At 41.0% G+C, this 25,471-nt stretch overlaps 1 protein-coding gene across 2 annotated transcripts in view; it reads left to right on the forward strand.

The window, feature by feature from the left end:
• Positions 1–460: 460 nt before the first annotated feature.
• Positions 461–25,471, forward strand: part of epha3 (eph receptor A3) — a 259,677-nt gene continuing 234,666 nt past the window's right edge. For both annotated transcript variants that reach the window (XM_068041049.1, XM_068041050.1), the window contains exons 1-2: positions 461–652; positions 21,257–21,321. In XM_068041049.1, coding sequence (XP_067897150.1) covers positions 469–652; positions 21,257–21,321 — 249 coding nt within the window. In that variant the 5' untranslated portion in view covers positions 461–468. The remainder of the gene's footprint in view (positions 653–21,256; positions 21,322–25,471) is intronic.

A 25,471-nucleotide genomic window follows, 5' to 3' on the forward strand; every position in this document is an offset into this window, starting at 1 on the left:
TTGAGTGTTTGTCTGCACCCTTTGGGAGCAAAGAGAGGAGTCATAACTAGGGAAAAGACCATGATGGGAGAGAGTAAAGGTGTTCTGGGAAAAGGGCTTAATGGAATATAATAGTACTTCATCCTGTATATAAACATTCCAGCATGCACTATATTGAAGTTCAGGGACCCGTCCCCACCCCATCACCTAACCTCCCACCACCCCCACCATACACACCATGTCAGCAATAAAATACCTAATTTGTGATTGTATTAAACATTAACAAGAGATCAAGGCACCACCACCCAAGAGATCAAGGCAAACGGTTTAGAAATGTTGAATTTTTAAATATCCTAACCAGATGGTTTGTTATTTTTTGCGATGGGTGGGCTTTAGGACCCAGTCGCGGCCCTCTGCTGGCAGTAGAAAGGCAATGCTGACTCCTCCTTATCTGTAGTGTCAAACTTGACATCACCCTGAAAGCTGTGCATGGTAACTTCCACGGCGATCACAGCTCCCTCAGATCATTGCTGGCATGCTTCACAGAGATATGCTCCACTCACAACCGATCACAGCTCCAAAATGGCCTTGGGTTTCCAAATCTGCATTCTCTCTCTGATCTTCTGCTGTGTTATCTGCGCGGCACAATCGATTGTTCATTCTGCAAATGAAGGTAAGAATTAAAAAGAGCGATCTGAACATTATTCCTCAGTGAAGTATTAGAGACGGTCTAGCACACACCGGGTGGGTGGTACTGTACAGCAAGAGGCTGCGCTTCCATCATCTTTTAAGGTGGCCAAGGGCGCAATTTAACAACATTCATTTATCAAACCGAACACATCAAACAACTTCAGCCACGGCTTCATAATGTTATACTCTAATATTTAAACGCCATTATAAGTATTATTGCAATAAAATAAAATCAATCTAATGGAGAGCCAGAGGTTAAAATGAGGAGAGAAAGTTTATAGGATGGGATTCTAACGTTAACAAGGCAGGAATACGGGGAATTATTTTACACCAGATTTTTGTCCTCTGTTATTTTGAGAATCGATGCATGGCACCGTGAGGTGATCGATTCACAGAGGAGCTATAAAGAAAATCACAGCTAGCAGGAAGGGAAGAAATTTCACCTATATTGTAAGATCCGAATCAGTAAATAGAGAATGTGTTTATATTGTGAAGTGTGTTCTCAAACGACAAATTGAATGATTCATAATCCTTACTGACATCACCTTTCCAAGTATTTATATTTAAGGCAAGATTGTATAGCAAGTTATGAAAGTTTGACAACTATTTAAATTGAAGTCCATAGTTTAGCTCAACGAAGGTTACATGAAGAAATTTGCAAACCACGCAAAGACCAATTTGGGAGAAGTTTTTACATCTGGTTTACTATCCTGTTGTTGGGTGTTATTTGTTTTACACTGCTGATAGTTTTTAAACTATCATATAAAAGCAACTGGCCGGTTGGGTTGATATGTGGTGTTGAGATACTCAGCATATTATTGACTTTTCTTTTGCCTTCAACTGTACCTGTGAATTACAGCTCCCTTCTACTCAACGTAGGTTGAGAGAATGAAATTACTTAATTAACTAAAATACAAACTAAACAGGAAGAAATGCAGGAAGACTGAAGTCAGGAGAATGACAGGAGAAAATGACATTTTCACAATCGTATTTCGTCTATGCGGGTTTGAGTTTAGAAACTCGCCTTTTATTTAAATATTTACACACACAGACAGATAGACAGTTGTACGAGTACAGACAAATTTATCTCTACATCTCATTTACTTCCTGTACAAAACCCCTGAGATTAAAGGGTTTCAAGAGGAAAGGATCTTGCACACAAATAATAATTATGTCTAACTCAGACACAGACTTAGTTTCACCTTTCGGGAGTGACATACAATTTAGAGTTATGGAGGGGGTGGGATGGAGAGTAAAGTTCTTGGTAAATATACTTTGGAAAATCCAATGGGTTGATAAAATCGGTTAATTGTGGTTGAGAGAGGGAAAAAGTTTTGCTGTCAGATTCTAACGTATTCCTAAAATGCTAATGTGAAATAACTAGATTAACAGAGAAATTATAACAGTTATAGCATGGGTTTGGGTTTTAGTTTACATTGGAATTATGATTGGTAATGAGTTGTTACTGGATATAAATATCCGTGTAGGTTCCCTTAAAATACATTGATAAAAGTAAAATATGTCACTTGTATTAAAACTCACCGTGTGGAATAATAAAATGAGCTGTTCCAATGTGAGACTAATGTTTGATTAGAGGGTACATTTATGGGCACCTAGTTCTTGTGAATGACTGAACTTTATTCTTGCTGTTTAGTTAACGCTCTGTACACACATCAATATTACAGCATACACCTAAAAGTTTGGTGGGAATTCAGTGCTTAATTCCGTTGTACCTGACAGTTTACGGAACTTGCTGCCCATCAACAATCTACTGAATACTTCGTATTATTTAACCGGGCAAGATCTGCAGAGTTTTTGGAACATTTATCTGCATTCAAGTTTCTAATTCCCTGTAGAAAGATTGACTTATAACAATACTTGCGCGTTTTCTAGATTATTTTAAATGTACATGTATTTCATATTCAGTTTTATTAATTTTCAGGTTTTGGCAACAATACAGGAAAACATTTTTATATAAAAGGGAGCCTGCGTTATTGTATTTTTTTGGTATTACCGAACAAAACCTGTGATTATATCCACGGGGAAGTAATTATTCAATTAGTGGAAATCTCTCGAAATGTGACCAGTGTGGGTCACTGCAGAGCTTTCCTCAGGAATAGGAGAGGTCTGGCATCGGAAAACAACTTTGACACTTTTTAGATAAAACGTTACTTTTTATTTTGGCGTTTTCTGTGTAATGTGAATCCCGGGGACGAAATCTAAGGTCGAAGTCTTATTCTATGGCTTGGGTTGAACGAAGTTGGTGATTGTGGTGCGTGAAGAGAGGGCGATGGTAACTAGAGTCGAATCATAATGCCGAATGCCGCGTTAATACAAATGTCCCAGCCACTGGATGATTTCATCAATTGAAGTGTCAATCTGAAATGTTTTGTTTTAAGAATATTCCTGACTGCAAATGTTGAGGTAAATAAACACTCCACACACTACTATGCCGATAAATGAAGGCGATCAGCCGCAATTGAGTGCAAAAGAATTTTCTTCCTTATTTATTCAAATGTAAAAAGTAATCCAATTATAAAACAAACTTTTCTGCGTTTAAAAAAAACATGGAATATGAATCAAACCTCAAATTAAAACAATTAAATTATTTTTTTTTAAATGAACAAGAAGAATGTTCATTTAGTTGTTCCTCGCGCCGTAGAAGGGATCCTTTTTAAACGAGCAGCAAGTTTGTTGCCTATTTTTTTGCAAGGTGTACCGTATGCTTCTTAGCAAGACATATAATTTTGATTTTGTAAAAGCACCGGTATCAGTTTTCCAAGGAATTGAATGGCTGAGCTGTGACCTCATCAGCCACACTTTCCAAAACTCAATCTGAAATTGTGGAACTCCAAAACTAGCACAAGCTTCCTCCCTCCCTTACCCCTTTCAGCGCGAAGTTCTCTCAACCAACACTACGATAACAAGACTGGTGTTTTTGTGCAATGGTTATAACTTTGCCTCCCCATCCATGTACACATATATAGGTATATATAGAATATCCAGCGATCAAGATGAGTTGCAATTGTCCAGAAAGGCTGCTTAGCCGATTCCCGGGTGGTCCATTAAAATATTACACAATTTACAATTAACATTACAAACATCATCTACTGGTTTAAGAAATGAATACATCGTTATCATCAGTTCTATTTATAAACTCATATCTCCATTATACGATTAAATATATTAAATCATTTAATTTTAAAGTTAGGATCGGTAAATCCCAACCCCACAGATTGTTTAAATTTAGCCAAGATCTACACACTAGACTGCAAATTCATGGAGTTCCTAAAAGTGTTGAATCCAATGCCAGTTTGAGACGTGCTTGGAGTTTAATATTGAATTGCTTCAAGCAAAACATCTGTCACTTTCTATTGGGCCAACTTATTGGTTGTAAATAACAGAAGATGGTTGGGTAGATTGGCTGTTCCTTCAGTTGAGGAAGCGTCCACCCCACAAAAGAATGGAATTGGCTGTTTTGAACTAACTTAATGGACCAGCATGGAGGGCGGACTATTTATGGATCGCGCGCTTTAAAGGGCGACGCTTTCCAATACCATTTCTAATAAGGTGGCCCTGTCTTACTGCCACTTTGTAGTGGCATTCGCGACTTTGCCCACAAATACACTCCTAGTACAGATCGTATCCCGGCGCATCCGACAGGAGGAGGGTCAGGTAGTCAGAGAAAAGGAAAGCTTCGGTAAAATTGGTAGTGGTGTGTTTGAGATAGGTTTAACTCGACTGATGGTAATTCCCGCTCCAAGGTTCTCGTTCTGGAAAGGAATGCTCGAACCGCCGATTTACATGTGTGTTTCCTAGACAGGGGGGGGATACATAGTAAAGTGACTTGTAGGGTTTTTTTGGTGAATGATTTTAAACAAGCGTTGAATAGAGCGATAAATCCGTTTATATTAGTCTCGGGCCAGTTATAGCGGCTGAGTTGACAGTGATGATCAAAGCACTGTTTAAATAGCCATACACACAGAAAGAGGCAGAACCATCAACACGCCGTTATTTGGATGCTAAATGAATACAGAGAAATCTAGTCGATAAAGCGGCGAGTGTGAGCTTTTGTCCCGGTCTTGTACTGTATTAAATGCTACAGTTCAGTGGACTGACAACCCTCGGAAGTGAGTGGGAGCAGTCTGGTGAACAGAGTGGGGGTGGGGGGTGAATGAGCATTTGGCGAGTAGCGGAGTGTCGAGAATCCCGCGTCTAATATAACGTTTCCCCCCGGGTTGTCTTTAATGTCCTACAACAATCTCCGAAAGGTCTTTTTGTTCGAAGTGAAGTTTTCTATCCCGATTGTCCGTGTGACTCATAATTGGTATTTTATTCGAAAAAAAAAGCTGCTACCATTTCCGAGGCTTACTTTTGTGTGTGTGATTGGTTTGTCTGATTGTGCCGGTAATGGCTTATTAAATTGCCTACTTAATTTACAAAATTTGAAAGTGTGCTGCTGCCTTCGTCTTAGTAATTGTGCGGTGGAAATCATTTTATTTGAAATAGAATGTTTAGCTCAGTGAAGTGTGAATGAAATCTTTTCAGTAGGATACAAAGATTCAAACTGATTACTGAAGGTTAATGGAACAAGTATTAAAACGGCGGGGCTCGCCGTGTCAGGATTACTCGGGTGACCACTATTAACTGTTCGATGCCATTTACAAGTGATTGATCTAGAAATTGGGCTTATTTGTAATACAGGTTTGTATAATGCCTTACTAGAATTATAAACGAATCGTAATAATGCATTTATAGCTTTGAGCTACACTCGAACATTATTACTATAAACTGAAAAGGGCTGCACATAATTTCATCTGTCCTTGTTCATTTTAAAAAGGTATCAATACGTTTTGACTTTGAAAGCTTTTTATACACCTAACTTCATTAAACATATTTGCTATTGTTAGTATACCTATAGCAATCATAGAATTGATGTGCCAATCATTGTACAACTATTACTCACAGTGACTAATGCATACGTGCTGTGCGCACAGTCTATTATTCTGGAGTAATGCCTGTGCAATGCTAATATATATCAGGACACAAAAGAATTTGCCAAATGCCAATTGTAATCTTAAGGGTGTTCCTTTGAGTGAAAATCAGCCAGAGGAGAGCCAAGGCAAAATTCAAACATCAATTAATTAGTCTGTCTGAAGTATTGGAATGGTTTCTTGTTTCTCAGTGCCACGTTTATGGCCACAAATTAAAGCTTTCATGCTGATAGAATTCTCCACAAGTACTCTTCACAACGCCATGCATCATAATTGGATTCAGCTTTGTTGTGGAAATGTTAATGAGTTTATTATTCATTATTCCAATTTTGTATCTTTTTTTTTGGTGTTAATACCTCTTTAAAGTGGCCACCTGCATTCTAAAATTCTAATGTTCGAAAGTTGACCAGCTCCAAGAGGAGAAAACAGCATCTCCCAAACGGCCACTGAATGTATTCACATTCGTTTAAAATAACTTTTTTAAAAATCAAAATGATATTGTGCATATTAACAGGCTCTGTTGACTGGGTCAAATGATAAGAATGGGGATGGGGCTCATTTGACTGGAATGCTATTTTCCAAGTGAAAAGTGCCACGTTCTTGCTATAGAGGGAGTGCAGTGAAGGTTTAGCAGACTGATTCCTGGGATGGCGGGACTGACATATGAGGAGAGATTGAGTCGGTTAGGATTATATTCCCTGGACATAGTCATAGAGAGATACAGCACTGAAACAGGCCCTTCGGCCCACCAAGTCTGTGCCGACCAACAACCACCCTTTTTATATTAATCCTACATTAATCCCATGTCCCCTACCACATCCCCACCTTCTCTCAATTCTCCTACCACCTACCTATGCTAAAGTAAACTGGCCATTGTAAATTGCCCCATCAACCCGCAAGTCTTTGGCTGTGGGAGGAAACTGGAGCACCCGATGGAAACCCACGCGGTCACAGGGAGAACTTGCAAACTCTGCACAGTTCAGAAGAGTGAGGGGGGGATCTTATAGAAACCTATAAAATTCTAACAGGACTTGACAGGGTAGATGCAGGAAGGCTGTTCCCGATGGTGGGGGAGTCCAGAACCAGGGGTCATAGTCTAAGGATACGGGTAAACCTTTCAGGACTGAGATGAGGGGAAATTTCTTCACCCAGAGAATAGTGAGCCTGTGGAATTGGCTACCATAGAAAGTAGTTGAAGCCAAAACATTGAATGTTTTCAAAAAGGAATTAGATATAGCTCTTGGGCTATAAGGGATCAAAGGGCGTGGGGCAAAAGCCAGAAAAAGTTACTGAGTTGGATGATCAGCCATGATCATAATGAATGGCGGAGCAGGCTCGAAGGGCCAAATGGCCTACTCCTCCTATTTTCTATGTTTCTGTTCAGTGATGTCATTATACCAGCAAGCAGTCTGTGCCACAAATGCATTTTAAAATTTCATTAAAAATTAGAAAAAAGCCACAAGAGCTATTACAGTATTGCATATTGCATCACATTTTCTGCAGTGTGAACTTTTTCAGGGACTAGAAAAAGTATCTTAAAAGATAAATTTCACAGTAGACTGTACCTAGCTGTTCCAGAAACCAAGCTGCAGGAAAACTCTCCGCAAACAAATCAAAACTTTCCCATTAAAGCGATTATCTGCTATAATGTCAAGAGCAAAATTCTGCAGATAACTGGAAATCTGAAATAAAGACAGAAAATGCTGTAAATACTCAGCAGGTCTGGCAGCATCTATGGAGAAACCGAGTTAATGTTTCAGGTTGATGACCTTTTGTTAGAGATGTAATAGGTTTTGAGCAAGAACAAAGGGGAAGGTCTGTGATCGGGTGGAAGACAGGCGAGATTAAATAAAAGAGTTAGTCATGCAGGGTCAAAAGGAGTGGCAATGGGGCAAGGAAAGAAAGAAAAGGTGTACATAGAGCAGGTGTGCTACCATCCAAAAGCAAAAACAAGAGGAAAACCGAAAATGCAAAGAAAAGGAAACAAAAGGGGGCAGAGATTACCATCTGAAATTGTTCAACTCAATGCTAACTCTAGAAGACTGTAATCAGGCCGAATCAAAAGATGAGTTGTTGTTCCTCGAGCTTGCGTTAAGCCTAGTTGGAATGCTGCAGTAGGCCGAGGTCAGTGAGAGCAAGGTGGAGAATTTAAATGATAGGTGACCAGGTAGCTCGGGGTTATGCTTGCAGACTGAACCGAGCTATTCTGCAAAGCGGTCACCCAATTTGCCATTGGTCTCCCAATGTGCAGCAGACTGTATTGCGATCAGCGAATTCCGTGTACTAAATTGAAAGAAGGACACCTAGATTGCTGTTTAATGTGAAAGGAATGTTTGGGCCCTTGGACAGTGAGGGGAGAGGAGTTAAAATGGCAAGTGTTGTATCTCCTGCACTTGCATGAAAAGGTGCTATGGGGAGGGGGTGTTCAGCGTGATTGAGGATCAATGCATTCTGAAGGGACTGTTCTTCCGCCCCCCGGATCCCATGACACCCTGGTCCGCTCCTCTTTTGTTTCTTTGGGCTGAATTTTATCAGCCCTCTAGGGATGGGTGAGGTAGAGTTGAGGGCCCATAAAATAATAAGGGAAGTTGGGGGGTGGGGCATGGTGTAGGGCCGGACTGCCTGTTGCCTTCCCAACATCAATTTTGTCACTTAAGGGCCCCATCCTGTACCGCAAGGCGGCCCTCAGCCACGTGGGCGTCTGCCCAGTAACACCAGGTGGCATCCCTGTGGACTAGTGTCGGTGGGGGGGCCTTTTGCTTGGGCAATGTGATCACGGAGGGCCCCCTGGCAAAGGCTGCACCTGTGCCAAATCCCCTCTGCCCTCAACAACCCACCCCTCCAGCTCCTCACCAGGGACTGGCCCTGGTGAGCCCTCTCCATTTATCTGCTCTCCAAGGCTCCATGGCTGCTCCTAGTCCCAGGCCTACTGCAGTATTAATAGTGGCCACCGCTCCCTGTGGCACTGCTAGGATGACTGAGCTGCCAGCCCTCTGATTGGCCAGCAACTCTTGGAAGTAGGATCCCTGGCCTTAGAGATTGGGACCCTGGCACCAGGCAGTTAACTATCTGAGTGCTGTTAAATACAGCCAGGGGTTCCCCCAAATGGCCAGGGCACGATTCCTCTTTCCTTTATGGCCTGCTGTCAAAACCTCGCCAGCTGCATGAAATCAAGCTTTTCTTACCCCATTACCAATCCCTTTGGCCTTGCATAACTAATTCCTTTGTCACTTAATCTCTATCACAGACTACCTTTTATTGTTTTTTTCACTCTCTTCTTGCTCAAAAACTATTACATTTTTAACTTTTCCCAGTTCTGAAGGGTCATTGACTGAATCATTAACTCTGTTTCTCTCCCCACAGATGCTGCTAGACCTGCTGAGTATGTACAGCACTTTCTGTTTTTATTTCTGCTATAATGTCTGTAGGCTGATTGGGAAAGGTGACTTATCTGTTAGAAGGACGTGATTAGCTTTTTCCTTGTTGCTCAGTTTGTTTATTTAATGGATGTCTGAGCAATACAGATAGAAAGACCTCAGGTATCTGGACCAGTGGTAGGGGAGCTACAAACTGAGCACTGTGGGGTAGGTACAAAATAAGCTCCCACTCGTGATTGCAATCCAATGACTCCTACTGCAAGTACATTTGGGTGGACATGGAATAAAGGATGGGATTCAAAGTGACTGTGATGCTTTCATAGAACATAGAACAGTACAGCACAGTACAGGCCCTTCGGCCCACGATGTTGTGCCGACCCTTTAACCTACTACTTTCATGATTGAATAGTCTGCTGGCACTGTGAAAAATAGCCAAATGAAATACTAGAGGGTGACCTATGCCTATGCAATCATACCCTAGCAAGAGAATCAAAACTTTCAGAAAATGTGGGGAGAAAATTGACAAATTAGCAAGCTCAATATGATCAAGAATAATAATTCATTTCACAATAATTAGATATTAATTTTTTCCTTGTAACTAAAAAAAATGAAAATACATTTTCAGGGGTTAATCTGTACTGTGTGCGGAATATTTTTAATTTGGGACTAATTGTTGTCATCAACTTATTTTACTTGTTAAGAACACTTGAAATGAAAATAGGTCAACTGGTCCTTCCTGTCTATTTCTTGAAAGGAAGTATGTGATTATCTCAATTCTGGAAAGCAGTATAAGATATCAAAAGCAGGGATAACACATTTGAAGTATCAGTTTAACAATATAAAATGCATTATAACTATTTCAAAACTGCTTATGCTTTTTAAAATAGTTTTTATATCTTCCCATCACTCAAATGATTTTTTTGTTGAACATTATGCTTTTCTCCTGATTTGTGTTCATTTACATTTCATGAATATCGAAGTTTAGACTAGTCGAAGGAATTATAACGGATACTGATGTCATTTATCTTTTTGTACCTACCAATCCAAGAAGGTGGATATTGTAAATGTGAAACTGTGCAGCAGGCTTGAGAAACAATATACTGCCATTCTTCACTTCTCGAAATTGTTAGGATAGTTTTTGGACCTAAAGTGCTCATTAACTGCAGTGAAAGGAAGAATAGACATATGCTACTAATCAATTAACAATCACTACCACATTCCAAGGCTCCACACCCATTCCAAACAATGGCTGTATAATAAATGGAATATTGCAACAACATTGTTCTTTTACTCACAAGAGACCACATTCATTATTTATTCACTCATGCCTGCAGCATTAGTACGTTCTGTCTTAACACTTGTGGAAAAAAAAATGCAACCTGCACGCGCATATACACAATCATTGGTGAGATAACCTATATTTCATGCAGAGATTGAAATGAGTGAAGAGATTGTCAGAAGCGAGCTGAGTGCCAGCTAGATAATTAAGAGCTGATAGGGCTGGAGATTAGTAATGCCAGCTGTGGACTGGGTGATTGATGGCTGCAGTAACCACAGCATTAACACATTGTTAAAGTGGAGCCAGCTCAATCCGATCAGTTCGCACTCACTGACTGCACACTGCGTTACTGCCTGTCATGTACGCAACGTGTTCTGACATTACCTGTGTGTCAATACTATATTTTCTGATGGATTCAGATAAACGATTTTCAGATTGTGATACTCAGCGAATATTGCCTGCGTTAAGGGCTAGGAACATTCGGAACAGGAATAAACATTCAATCCCTCGAGTTTGTTCCACCATTGTTAGAAAAATTGGAGGAAATTCAGGCGTAGCGATGGTATTAATTATGCAAATTTTCTTTGAAAAATGCCTAACATCACTCTTATGCTGAACACTCCAGGAAACTTCAGGCCATCATATTCAATCTGTGATTCATATACATTGTGTCACAGACAGAAGCATACAGACAAGTTCAGCATAGTATCACAAAACATGAGTGAAACACGATCTCAGTTTTCTCTCTCTTACACTAATATCCCATTGATATTGCAAATTTGCTTTTAGTGGAAATCATTGAGTGATGAGGTGTAATCTTTGTTCCTAAAATGCACTTTTTGTACAACAGATTCCAAGAATTGACAGCAAACTTGAACTGCACATTTGCAAAATAAAGGGCGAGTGACCTTGCATTTCTAGCTATGCAACTTTCTCAACATTCGGCTAAGCCGTAGTGAAAACTAATGTTAAAAATTACATTTCTGACTTGTTTGTGGGAATGGTTGGGATGTGGCAGAGATATCATAGGAGTAGGCTCTTCAGCCCCCTCTAGCCTCTTCCGCCATTCATTCAATTAAATCATGGCCGATCTGTATGCTATCAGCGCAGGCCATCAGCCAGTAGTAGCCTTTCCTGATTGTCGCCACCAGTCTTTTGTCCCGTGATGAGGGTATATACCCTTGTCTATATTCTGCCTCGAGAGTTAGTACTGTAATGAAGTATAAAATGTGTTATTGTAAAACTTTGCAACATGGAATGATTACTACTTTCTATAATCCATACCACACTTGAGACTTCCTCAGTATATTTGTGGACTGCGTTAATTGTTCAACTTCATGTGGGCCACAGGTTCCTGTGATTGAATCAAGTGCTGGAAACTGAATTGATGTTTTAGTACAAGTGCGACTGTAACACGTGATGCGATTCGTGCTGCGTTATCATGCTTTATCCCATGGTATGCTATAATGAAATAACATTTCTTCTATGTATATTTAATCCATCCAGTTTGTGCCAGGATACTTTAAAGACGCTATTTTGTCCTGCCAGCTGTTTGGGGTGGCTGCCTCTCTTTAAAAAAAATACTGAAGAATCTTACTAACGTCAGAAGTGACAGTGCCTAAAAAAGCCACTTGCAGCACAAGTACAAAGTGTGCATGTTCAGTTGCCTTTCAGAAATGTCAACACTTCGTAATGATACCATCATGGCAAACTGTATCCTATAGTTAACTTTACATTGGTGCAATTAGCAATAATAGCCAACATAGGGGGCTTTAACCATTTGGTTACTGTATTCCCGACTCTTGGAACATAATTCTCACTATCAAACATAGTTTGAAATTTTTTAAGGTTCAGGGGAAGCCATCTTATTATGTGGGGGGAAAAAAACAGATTCAAAAGCAAATTACTGTGGAGGATGAAAATCTGAAATAAAAACGTTAGTTGGAAAAAATCTCAAATGGTGGCTGATAAGTTAATTTGCAATCATCAAAAATGTTTTAAAATGATGGCTTCCTGGAACTTTCTGTTGCCTCTTTGGTGTCAAGCTTCTTTTATAACTCCCCGAGGTGGTCCTCGTGTATCCACATCTATCAGTTTACCCTTTCCGTAATCATACACTCAATAGTTAGTCAGTTCTATTGCAATTTAACCTCAGGGCACCTCTGATATCTCGATCTTTTTGTGACTGTACATAGAAATGCACTGTGAAATATTGTTTTATGTGAACAGTGTACAAATGCAAGTCATTTCTGTTTGCATAGTTGGGAATGGACCTCATTTTACTTGTTACACTGCAGGCTAACCCATCCAAGTCCTCAGAGGTTGGAAACATAAGAGACTCCAATCCCTATGTGTTAGAGGACTATCCATCAACCCACAAACATTTCCTCTGCTCAATTATTTCTCTATTATACATGTACTCAGTTAGCTTTTCTGCATGCTGCCAGGAAGGAAGGTCACTTGATGCTCAAATATAACAAAGCCACATATTGTTATTTCAAACTGCAACAAAACTAATGAACTCATATTTTTCCAGGATTTTATTTTATGTACTTGTGAATAATGGAAAAAAAAGTTTATCTATCTGCATTATCACATTTCTCAGGAATGCAAAAATGTTTCATATGCAATGACCTACTTTTGAATTGACTTGTTATGCAGGCAAATGTGGCAGTCATTTTGCACAGAGCAAGATATCACAAACAGTAATAAGACCAATAATAGTTAATCTATACTTTTGTGGTGATTTTGGTTGAAAAAGAAATATTATCCAAAACACTGGTAGAACTCCCTATTTATCTTTAGACAGTGTCACGGGATCTTTTCACATTTATTCCACTGGAACAGGCAGAAAGATCTTGTTTTAACATCTCATCCAAAGGATGACACATTTGGCAGTGCTGAACACCCTCAGTACTGCATTGCAGCGTCAGCCTAGATTACATTCTCGAGCCTTGGAGTGGCTTGAACCCACACACAGCTTTTTGACTTTGCCCTGAAAGTGCTAAAAACTGAACCAAGTTGACACCGTGAGGAAATCCAGTCGTTGAGGTTTATTGCGTGAACTCGAGGTAGTATCTATTGTCACTATATATTTTGGGAAGTGTGTGTGTGTATATATAATATATGGAATGTCATTACTGGGAATGAATCAATTTTCCCAGAACAGCATTAACTCTCAGTTACAGCTTGAGCTAATTGCAAGATAAAGCTTCCTGTCCAAATGATGCCCCTCAATTTCAAATTCAGAGGTGCGCACTTTACTTCATCAGTGTAGCATTTCCAGGTCTCATAATGCCAATCATTCTAATCCTGATTATATGGTAACTACTAACTTTTTTTTTAAGAGAATGAACATTTCAATCCAACTGTCAGCATTTTACAATCAATCAGCTTTTTCACTGGATTATGAATCAGTAGCAACTAGGGGAGGTGGAGCAAGAGGCTGTCCAGTAGATCAATGAGAATATGGAACTCGAGATCACAAACAATCAGATCAGTTGGAGGGTGGGATTAACAGTTATTCAATTCTATTTTCCTCCACTGTTGGTGCATGAATTTGAGGCACAAAAAATTAAGGTAAGTTGAAATTTGACAGTTGCAGTTGCAAGTGTGTTTATTTGGTAGTTATCCCTAAAGAAGTTATAAATAAAATAAAAATATATAGTTTTTCTGATGGTAACTTTTCTAGGACCTGCACATCTGTTGCCTTAAGTCAGTAGTTCTGAAACTGGAGTTTGCAGAGAACTTTTGGGGGTCTGCAACATGGGGCCCACCAATAGGTGGGCAACGTAGGAGACTGTCCAGAACGCCATGGTCAAGAGTAAACAAGTGAGTGGCAGCCGGAGGTGTGTTCTGCTCCCCCTATGCTCCTGCTCTTCTCCTACTGCTGTAGTACCCTCTCTGGGCTTCTGCTTTCTCCAAACTTTGCTCTCTGCATGCTTCTGCTCTCACTGTGATCTGCTTCCCCATGGATCCTTCTCTTCCACCTGCTCCCCTGGTGCCTTCCCTGTGTTCTGCTCTGTCTGGGCTCCTGCTCTGTCCAAGCTACTGCTTTTTCCAGGCTACTGCCAAGAATAGACTTACTCTGCAGTCAGAAGCAGGCACATCCCTTTCAAGGACCCTCACATCCTTCCTAAAGTCTGGTGACAAGAATTGGACGCAATACTCTAGTTGGGACCTATGAGCTTTATAAAGGTTCAGCATAACTTCCCTGCATTTGTACTCGATGTCTCTATTTATGTGCAGCACTTTCATATAGTATTTTATAATTTGGATGAGGGTCTGTCGTTACTAGTCCATTTTAAAAGGGGTCTTTCAACCAAATAAGTTTGAAACCTACTGCCTTAAGTGATGGTTTATTTTCTTCAAGATTGGATGTCGATACTTTTTTTGAGATGTCTAGGGTGTCCCCTGGTGTGAATGCATTAATTAGCCTCCTTTCAGCATTCCAGTTACTGTGTGGAAATTTGCATAAATCAAATTTTTACTAAGACCCCCTGCAACATCCATATTAGAGCAGTGAACATCCTGAGGGAAATAAGAAGAGCAACATTAATAAACAATAAGAGTATAATAGATTGGAAGCCTTAGGCCAGAGGCAGTTAGGTCCACCTAAAAGCAGAAAATTCAGCTCCTGTTGTCTGTTCCTGCAAACCATATTTTCATGCGCTTTTTAGTTTTTTTTAATGATTGTGGCATGTAATTTATGCTCCCAATGGATGAAAATAATCCTCTTTTGACAGGGTAAAAATGGAATATATTCCAAAAGTTACTGTTAGTGATAATAGTGGATGGGTGCCGATTATATTCATGCAATCAATGTTTGCCACTTTAAAGCAGGTGTTGACATGTTTATTTAAAATAGATCAATGCCTCCATTAACGTAGGGAGAAGAGAATATGTTAAAGTTTTTTAAGTTTTAAAAACAAATAATGTTTGAGATATATCTAAAAGAGGAAAGGTCGAGATTAATTCTTTCATTTGACCCTTCATTAGAATATAGTTCTGAAATGTAGTTTTGATATCATTAACTCACTCTTGTTTTTGCTGAAGTTAATTAATTATTAAAATACTGGTTGAATCAGCATACCCAGAATCTAAATCCAACAATGCCTCACATTTAAAATTCTTATCCCAGTGTTCAAATCCCTCCCTGGCCTCACCTCTCCCAATTTGTACAGCCTCTTCTAGCACTACACCCCTCCAAGAACTTGGCAAACCTCTGACCTCTTGTGACAGCAAGATTTCTTTTGTCCACCATTGGTAGATCTACCTTCAACAGTCAGGCTCTAAACTCTGCAATTCCCTGCCTAAAATGTCTCCACCTCTCTACCTCTATTTCCTCCTTTAAGATGCTACTGAAATCCTGCCTCTTTGACCTGTCCTAATTTCTCTGTATGTGACTTTGTGTCAAATTTTGTCTGATAACACTCCTGTGAAGTGTCTTGGAACTTTTTACAACAGAGTACATAATTCCAAGAAGTTGTAGCTAGCTTGCCTCAGGGTTGAAGCGGGTTTCTGGAAGGGACAGATGCAATAGTTACATAGAAACATAGAAAATGGGAGCAGGAGTAGGTCTTTCAGCCCTTCGGGCCTGCTCCGCCATTCAAAAAAGATCATGGCTGATCGTCTAATTCAGTACCCTGTTCCCGCTTTCTCCCCATATCCCTTGATCCCTTTGGCATTAAGAAATATATCTATTTCCTTCTTGAATATACTTAATGACTTGGCCTCCACTGACTGCTGCGGTAGAGAATTCCACAGGTTCACCACCCTCTGAATGAAGAAATTTCTCCTCATCTCAGTCTCATAGTTGTGTCCTGAGAATTTAGAGTGGACCCCTGGTTGGTATTATTGTGACTGCAAGTTGGCATGATGAATTATCATGATATATCTTGTGTAGATTCCTAATTTAAAATATAGATCATGTACAGTTGTATAGAAATCCATGCAATTAATTTTATTTTCATATTTAGAATACTTAATATTTCCTTGAGAAATTATTTTTGCATTGAAAGGTAACATTACTGCAGGTAATGCAGGTTACGTTCAGCAAATAAGTGTTAGCCATAAAACTTTCAGAAGTAATGTTCCTCGGCCTGCTTTAAGAATGAGTTTCACAACTTTAGCACTTGTACCCATCTCCCCTCTCCTCTTGCCGCAATTCTTAAATTCACCTGCAAGCTATACTTTTGCATACTTTACACTTTCCTCCTACAATAAAGTCCTGCTGCACTTTCTGTCCAATTCTTTGTTCTCATGTCTCATTGAATCGATATTCAAGGTCATTTTTGAGCAGTCAGCATTTTGGAATTTGGTGGTTTGATTTAGCTAATTTTTTAGTTGAGCATGCAAATGGTCTTTGAGTGAATTGGCAATCTAGTGCCAATCTGTACCAAATTCTAGGCAATATTGTGAGATCACACACAGAGTGAGCTGGAAATTGCCTAAAGTGATTAAATGTAGAATCGGACAGCTAGCCAAAATAGATAGACTTTCAATCCACCAATTAAGACGAGATTCAAATCCAGGTTTCCGTGGTCATAGAGTTTTATGCTAACCAGTTCTGGAAAATCTTTACAACAGGGATATTGGCTGCTAATTATGTTCATATAACATTTCTTTCTGTATTATTTTAATATCAACTTGTTAACTTAAATGTATTTGTTTAACTCAGTTAATTTTAAATGCATTCACATCTCCACTAAAATATACAGAACGGTCTCATTCTGGTTCATTGATAACAACAACAGTAAGTTCTACGCTTATCCCTTTTGCTGGGTTGCAAATTATGCCAAATCTGTTCTCAACATAAAGGAAGTTGTTTTATGTTTATGTTCTATGTTTCACTGGCGTTACAATGACAACTGGTGACATATTGACAAGAAACTTGCATGCAGAAAATCTTTTTTAAAAGCAAGTCTGTCCCAGATCGTTTGAAGTTCCCAGATGTTAATATGGTAACATCACATGTCTGGATCATTAAATTACAGGCATTTTAAATATTTTTTTTGGAAAAGAGGCTCCTTTTTAAAAGCCTGAAATATTGTGCGTATCAACTGACGTACATCGCTCCCTCTTAAATCATAATTCTGTGATCCTGCGGCTCACATCCTGTGGAGTGCACGGACCAGCTAATTAGTTAAAATGATACCAACCTGAATTATACAATATATAAAACATGAATGGGAATTATTGCAGTTTTTGCTTGGGGTCGCAAAGGTTAACCATGGATGGTTTGAAGCACTAAATTGATATGACATTTATTGATCTGTTATGTGTCATGTTAGGAAAACAATGCTCAGGATTAAATGATCAGATGCCTATCAATAACAGTGTAAACATTAGATATGAAATTGAACTACTGTTCCATCATCCACCTCCATTCATAGACTAGAACCCAATGTGCTAACAGAACCATTCATTTGGAATTGAAATGCAGGCCTCTGTCTAAAACATGAGATGAGGATGCAAACTGTACTTTGTATTAACCCTTTCAGGACTATGGCATATTATAGTATTTACCTATCAGAGCAAACAATTTGGACTGAATTTTGTGGGTTGCCCAAGTATGGAAGTACCACCAGTAAGTATTCTTACTGTGCACCATCTGCGGCACAGTGACGCAGTGGTTAGCACCGCAGCCTCACAGCTCCAGCGACCCGGGTTCAATTCTGGGTACTGCCTGTGTGGAGTTTGCAAGTTCTCCCTGTGTCTGCGTGGGTTTCCTCCGAGTACTCCGGTTTCCTCCCACATGCCAAAGACTTGCTGGTTGATAGGCTAATTGGCCATTATAAATTGCCCCTAGTATAGGTAAGTGGTAGGGAAATATAGGGAAGGTGGGGATGTGGTAGGAATATGGAATTAGTGTAGGATTAGTATAAATGGGTGGTTGATGGTCGGCATAGACTCGGTGGGCCGAAGGGCCTGTTTCAGTGCTGTATCGCTTTAAAAAAAAAAATAACCTGAGGACTGCAGGTGGATGTCATTGTGGTAGACCAACCAAGTGAGAGAAGGGGCTGGGACCAGAAGATGGTCGAAAGAGGTTACGTGGTTTGCCTTTTTTAACTTTCCTTTTGGGGCCAGGAGAAGCAAGAGTCCTCCTTTCAATTCCCACAAGGAAAGTGTAGACCTTCCTTGCCCCAGGCTGCTCTTTCAACCACTTGCTTGAGTGCCATTGGCTATTTGTTCAGTTGGTTGCAGCCTCGCCTTCCAACATTCTGCTTCCTGCTGATTTTTGGGTGGGATACTGACAGATGAAAGCCTGAAGTTAAAATCTCCTGGGCCTCATGCTGCCAAGGTTGGGGCTGTTTTTCATCTGCCTCCCTCCACCATCCCCTGCCCCTTCAAGACTTTTGTCTCAAGTTTAAATTGGGCCTTTAGTCTTGGCCTATAAAGTACTGCTCACTGTTGTCTATCATGCATAGGACTCCTTATAAAAACTGGACTGTTGTAACCTCCTATGATTCAAAAAATGCCATTCTTCTGTTTTGTGGATGTCACAATCTGCTGTTTAATGCTTTTGTGAGGCTTGCAGCTTTGCTGTTAACTGTCATTATGGTTTCCTTACACCATTCTGCCTACGCATCAGCATAGTAACTTTATGTGTTACTGACTCCATTTGCACTTCAGAATCATAGTTAACGTGCACTATTATGTAAAATAACAGCTGCTGTGGAGGGTGTTAAAGACTGTAATTCATCTCAGCTTCTGATATTTAGAAACCGTTAGTCCTATACTCTAACAATTCACAACCTCCATCAGCATCTCCATTAAATTACAGCCAGGAAACATTATCCTCAGTAACCAACACACGTTATATACATCTATAGAATTGTCTCTGAATATTTTAGTTCTGCTACAGAGCAGTGCAAATAAATAAATTATCCTCTGGTTTCAGGCATCTTCATATCTCTGATAACGAGAAATGTAGAAAGTCCTTTTGAACAGATGTTCTAATCTGCAATGGTGGTGATGATTAACACGTGTGCCTTAGTTTGATTCAGTAAAACCTGTAAAAAGTGCAGTTTGACTAAGGGAGTGACAAGGTGTCAGAATTTAATGAGAAAATTTCAGATTAATGGGGCAACACTTAGGAGACTGTTGGTTCTTTTAATTTAACCATATCTAAGGGGGTCGAAAAAAACCTTGGGACATCACTGGGGATAAGTATTTGAGATTCATAGCACTTAGCCCAGTCACTGAATGTGACATTCACAGTACTTACTCCAGTAATATCCTTACTCCAATCACAGCCACAACCTTTTAAGTTGCTCCAAAATAAAAGGAAAATACTGCGGATGCTGAAAATCTGAAATAAAAACATAAAATGTTGGAAATACGCAGCAGGTCTGGCAGCATCTATGGTGATAGAAGCAGAGTTAATGTTTCAGGTCAGTGACCTTTCATCAGAAGATGTTTAAAACTATGGCCAGAATTTTATGGTGGGTAGGGGACCAGCCAAAAAGTCGGGCCTGGGAGCCACATCAGGATTTTACATGCCCCAGGCCTTAGTTGGATTTGGACGGGACTTCTACCTCCTTGAGGCAGAACGTCCCGCCTCCAAATGCTGCTGGTTAATCAATGAGATGGCAGCTCTCAGTCCCAGCAGAGCCACTGAGAGTGCTGGCCACTGCTGGGACTGCGCCCAGCCAACAGCAGGATTGTGGTTGCCAGCCCAGGAAGAGAGATCAGTGTCACAGGCGAGGCCCCAAAAATTGGCCATGCCCTGGCCGGGCAAGGTGGGGGGATGGTTGGGGGATGGATCTTTATTTCAGTGGGGGTGGTTGGGGCTTTTGGGGTGGCCCTCTGTGGGACACAGGGTTCTGTGGGGCCTAAGGTTCCCGCCCGCTGAGGTAAAATATCAGTGGCTGTGGGAGAAGGCCCTTTATTGGCAGTTAATTGGCCACTTAAGGTCCTTGATTGGCCTGGGGTGGCAGGCCATTTCTCGCCACCATCGCCCCTGCTAAAATTGCAGTGGGGGCTGGAAAGCGTTGGGAATGGCACCCCTTTCCTCCCACTCCATTTTACACCCCCCCCCCCCCCCCCCCCCTCCACTGCCACCAGGCTGCTCCTGTGGGCCATCTAGCCTCTGGCACACTGGAGAACTATTTTTGTTTAATTGTCACAATATATTTCTCATTCTGAGCCAAGCACCACATTTCATCATAAATTAATTGTGTATTTATCAGAATTCAACTGTAACATATAATCTCAGACAGAAACAATTTAAATATGACAGCCATACACAGCAGCCAGTCTTGAGATCAAGGCAGGTTAGCAGTTTTACAGTTGAGCTCCAAGGAAAATCTTGGAGCACATTACTACAACAATAACAACAACAACTTGCATTTATGTAGGGCCTTTTATTGTAATAAACTGTCCCAAGGCACTTCATGGGAGCATTACCAAACTTGGCACTGAGCCACATTAGGAGATATTAGGGCAGATGACCAAAAGCTTGGTCAAAGAGATAGGTTTGAATGAGCATCTTCAAAGAAGCGAGCAAAGCTGAGAGGTTTAGGGAGGGAATTATAGACCTCAGTGCCTCGTCAGTTGAAAGCACGGCCATCAATGGTACTCTGTTAACCTGTGCTTGCCTGTTCATTTTGAATAACGTAATGTAATACAAAAGTCACGCACCACTGTCTATTTTGAGTCCTTTGGTATTCAGTATGCGGAGTGTTGCAAAATGTGTTTTTTGGAATTAGTTTACACTCCATTTGGGATTTCGATGAAATATTAGATCAGTACTTCTGCATGGGAACACATTGTAAGTGTCTTGGTACATTGGGAAATCTGTACCGAGATCAGATGTGTAAGTATTTGCAATTTAATGTCCTGAATAACTTGTATGAGAGACCACAATTCTGAAGTAGGTGTTTGGTGAAGAAATGTGGGACTTCTTGTTTATTAGGTGTTGTTTGTTTTCACAGTTAACCTCCTGGATTCTAAAGCAGTTCAAGGGGAGCTGGGTTGGATTTCCTATCCGATACATGGGGTAAGTTCAGAGCAGCAGTCTGCAAAATGCTTAATTCGAACTGATGATTTGAATTCCGTACAAACAACCCTTGGTCTTGGATTCACTGAAGCATGCGTTTAGGAGTAAGACCGAAAAGGACAGCAAAAACTTAAACAACCATGCTGTTAGAATGATTTACTTAAGTCAAGGTTTAATAATGTCAATGTTTCTCCTTTAAAAACTTTTATGTTCAAATTATCAGCTGCATGGTACAACTGCCCTGATTCTACCCTCTCACTTTAATTTCAGCAGACGATTTACTTCTTTGTAAATACATCTTACAATAATTTATTTGCCTCAATCCCAAACTAAAATTGCAGGTAGGCCACTAGGATCATAGGTGTTGTCATCAATGTCAGTTAAACTGATGTTCAGTTGTGATCTCAAATCAACAATCCTATCGGGCAATAAAGCTGAAGTTCAGGAAAATCATTTTAACCAAGGGCGATATTGAAGTAGCCGCCTGTTATACACCACACCAATGGAAGGGATAATCAGGTGGAGTGTATAATAAATAACTAATTTCATTGCCCATTTTGCACCATTGCATATGTATATTATTATTCTCCCCACCCCACCCCCAGGCTTCCCTAATGTCTGTAAGTAGACATAAGGAATAATTTTCTGAATACATCTTTGGCAGTGAGTCCCACCTGCTGGAAGCACATGTTGTAAATTCGGTGGGCCCTGCTTACCACTAACATTGCAAAGTTAGGAAGTTACCCACGTAATGGATGGATCACTACTGAGCTTTATCAAACCAGCAAGCTTCAGGGTTCAGTCCGATGTCTGTCCTCAATTAGCTGATCTCAGTCATGGCAATGGGTGCTGCAATGGGCCTCAGGATTAGCCTGGGGAAGGGACAAATCATCAGCGGATCCTACTGCTGATCATTACCCAATGACGCCTCTGGAAAGTGTGCTTGTGTAGTTATTGGGTGATGTCAGAAGCAGGTTTGGCTCTATTGTTTGCCATGGTTAAATAATCCATGTCTGAACAGTTTCTGGTTGTGTATGAAGAATGGCTACAATGGACAAAGATAGCTTTGTATTCAGAAACAGAGAGCTGAAAAATTCTGGGAAAATGATTTTTTTAATAAACCTGGTCTTCGCATTGTTACCTGTAGATAACTTCAAGAGAATGCTACATGGATATAAAAGAGGTGTGTAGAGAAGATGGAAGGACAAAGTCTACCATTGTTGAGCAGAAACTAGCCATGCTTTCAGCCTGGAGCTGATTAAATCTTTTGCGAAGTGTTTCAAATGAACCTATTTATAATCCCACTCATTTAGAGGTTATGCTGTCTGGATTTGGATATATCCTCCATCTGTTCCTTGAGTTTAGTCCTGATTTAGTTGACATGGTACCATTTGTCTCCCACATGCACGTATTTCACATACAGATAACTGGCATGACACGTGCATCATCTGTAACAGCCTGTTGTTAATCTCCTTGCTTTGCAGGCCCCAGCAAACATGTCAGGAAGCCTATGTATTCTGAAATCTGATTTGCATCAAATATCAATGCCAATTATATTATTCAGTTGTAAATATAAAGATTTGTAGCTGTAATATCAAGGTAATTTGGTCATTAAGAGATGTTATAAAGGTTAAAAGCAACCCAATTATTTCCAGAGACATCATGACCAGGCAACAGATCCCACACAGACCATTTTCCAACCTTATTCTCTTTCATCGCTGCTCATTTTGGCTTCCAACAATGCAAAATAAAACAGACACAGACACACCTCTCACTACGGGGTAGATCTTGGGAGTTTTACGCCCAAGTGAGTGGGATGTTGTGGGGGGGGGGGGTGTAAAATGGAGCGGGAGGCTCCTGGAGGCCTTCCTGACTCAATCCTGCCTCTGCCGCCACTTTACATAGGGCGGCGGGACGAAAAAACGGTTCGCCCACTCCAGGCAAATCAAGGCCCTTAAGTGACCACTTAACAGCCACTTAAGGGCCTTCACCCGCCTCCACATGGATTTTATGTGTGGCAAGCGGGCGACTGAGGACCGAGAGAAGCCACCTGGCAAAACAAGGCAGCTGCTGATCGCCCCGGGGGTGGGCCCTGATCATTGGGCACAGGGTGCCGGATGGAGGGCCGCCCCTGCTACCCCAACCACCCCCAATACTCCCCCTTCCCACCACCCCCCCCCCACCGCCGCAAAGAAAATGGGTGGGTTAGGATTGAGTGAAATGTTAAAGCTTTAAAAATTTTAAAACTGACCCAAATTGTCCACTTCCAGTCTAACAGAGGCTGGACAAGGGTGAGCACCCAACCTGCTCCCAGGAGGAGGGTTGTCTACTTAGATATGATAATGAAGTTAGCAGCCTCGGATGTATCCTGCTTTGCAGGTTTAATCCTGACCACCTGGGTTTCCAAGGCCTTGAGAAACAAACAGCTGAAGGGAGGAGAGGATGGCTTCAGGGAGAGGGTAAGTACCTTTTGCAGAATTTCTTGTGGGCCTAGAAGAATAGGAGCATTTCTATCTGCAACCCCCACTCCCTAAGCTAACCCGCTTGCCTTGAAATGGAATGCTCCCCCGCCCCCAACAGATTCCCCCCCCCACCATAGATTGACCTCACCATGCCCTGCCCCCTCCAGGGTCAGGGATCAACCTGAGATGAGGAATTGGAGCCCTACCCCTCCCCATGATCTCCATTGCAGTTGCAAGTTTCCAACCTGCGGCCTGCTCTGGAGTCCTCCCCACCCAACTGGAAGCCACGCCTGTCAATCAAGCTGACTTCCAGGTGCGGAGCCTGTCAAAATAACTAAGCACGCTGTGGAGTTGAAACTCCACGCATGCGGGGAAACATGGACTTCCGGGTTCCCCTACCAAACTTCCCCACCCCTATCACCCCGCAACCTTGGTGTAGACAACCCACCCGTGTCAAGATTGGAGCCAAATGTTCCTGACAGCAATGTATTGGCTCAGCTCCGTCTGTGCCTACTTTCATAATATTCAATCCAGTTCCCAACCAAATTTCGCCATACCCTGTTCAGAAGGAGTTGGGTGACACAAGATCAACTTCTCTTGATAGAAACCTATTTCTTTGAGTGAGAATGGATAGGTTTCTTCTATTCTTCTCTTTCATCTAAAGCTTGTTAATTTAAATCTGTATTATCTCGTTCTACACAGACAGTCCACATCAAATAATTCAACCTGCATCTAAATATGCAACTGTCAGTAATTTAGGGTCCCGGATCACCCCTCCAATCATCTTCTTTCCTCCAAAGAAAATAACATCTGAAAGTTTGTCCTAATATTTTAGTCCCTTAAGACACAATCTTCTTGTCCCTCTTCTCCAAACCCTCTTTGAAAGCATCAAGGATCTTTTTGAAGGTAGTGTTGAAAACTGCCAACAATATTCCAAATGATTAATACAAGGTTAGGGTAACCTTGATGGATTATAGTATTTGATTAACTTTATTGATTGTAGCTTAGCACTGCCTAGAATCGTTCAGTAAATGATCAATAATCAGACCCAAATCTTTTTTCTTTATCTTTACGGAATGACACCTCTTCACTTTATGGTATTTGGTATTTCTTATTCCAATAACCATTATCTTGCATTTATTTACATTAACATCCATTTGTTTTTCCTTACCTTACCGGATAACTAAATTAGTAATTCCAATATAGTCCGAGTGAATGGGGTATGTTTTATTATATTAGCACGTATCACAAAGAACAGGGGTTGGATTTTTAAATGCAATCAGGGTCTGGATCAGAGGGGGGTAGGCATACAATTTGATGCTGCCAGCCTCTGTGCTGGTTCACCGCCATGGTCCCAACCCTGAGTCATTTTGAATGAGGGCGGCTCAGGGTAAGATTGGCTGCCTGCCTCTTCGCAACAGGCAGCTAATTGAGGCCCATTATTACCACAGGCCCAATTCCTTCACTGACCACCAAGCCACAGCTGTGGCCACTGGCCTTCCCCTGGAGGGGTTGCCCCTTCAGGATCATGGCCAGGCAAAAAAAACTTCCCTGGCCTTTACCCTCATAGTCTCTATCTTCAGATCGGCAGCTCCCACCTCATCAGTGGAGCTGTCAATCATTGAGTGCTGGGGGCCCTCCCTTTGGCCTCCCAACATCAAGAGCCCATCCACCCTGCTTGATTGGAC

This window comes from Heterodontus francisci, chromosome 10 (assembly GCF_036365525.1).
Source record: "Heterodontus francisci isolate sHetFra1 chromosome 10, sHetFra1.hap1, whole genome shotgun sequence".
Lineage (NCBI taxonomy): Eukaryota > Metazoa > Chordata > Chondrichthyes > Heterodontiformes > Heterodontidae > Heterodontus > Heterodontus francisci.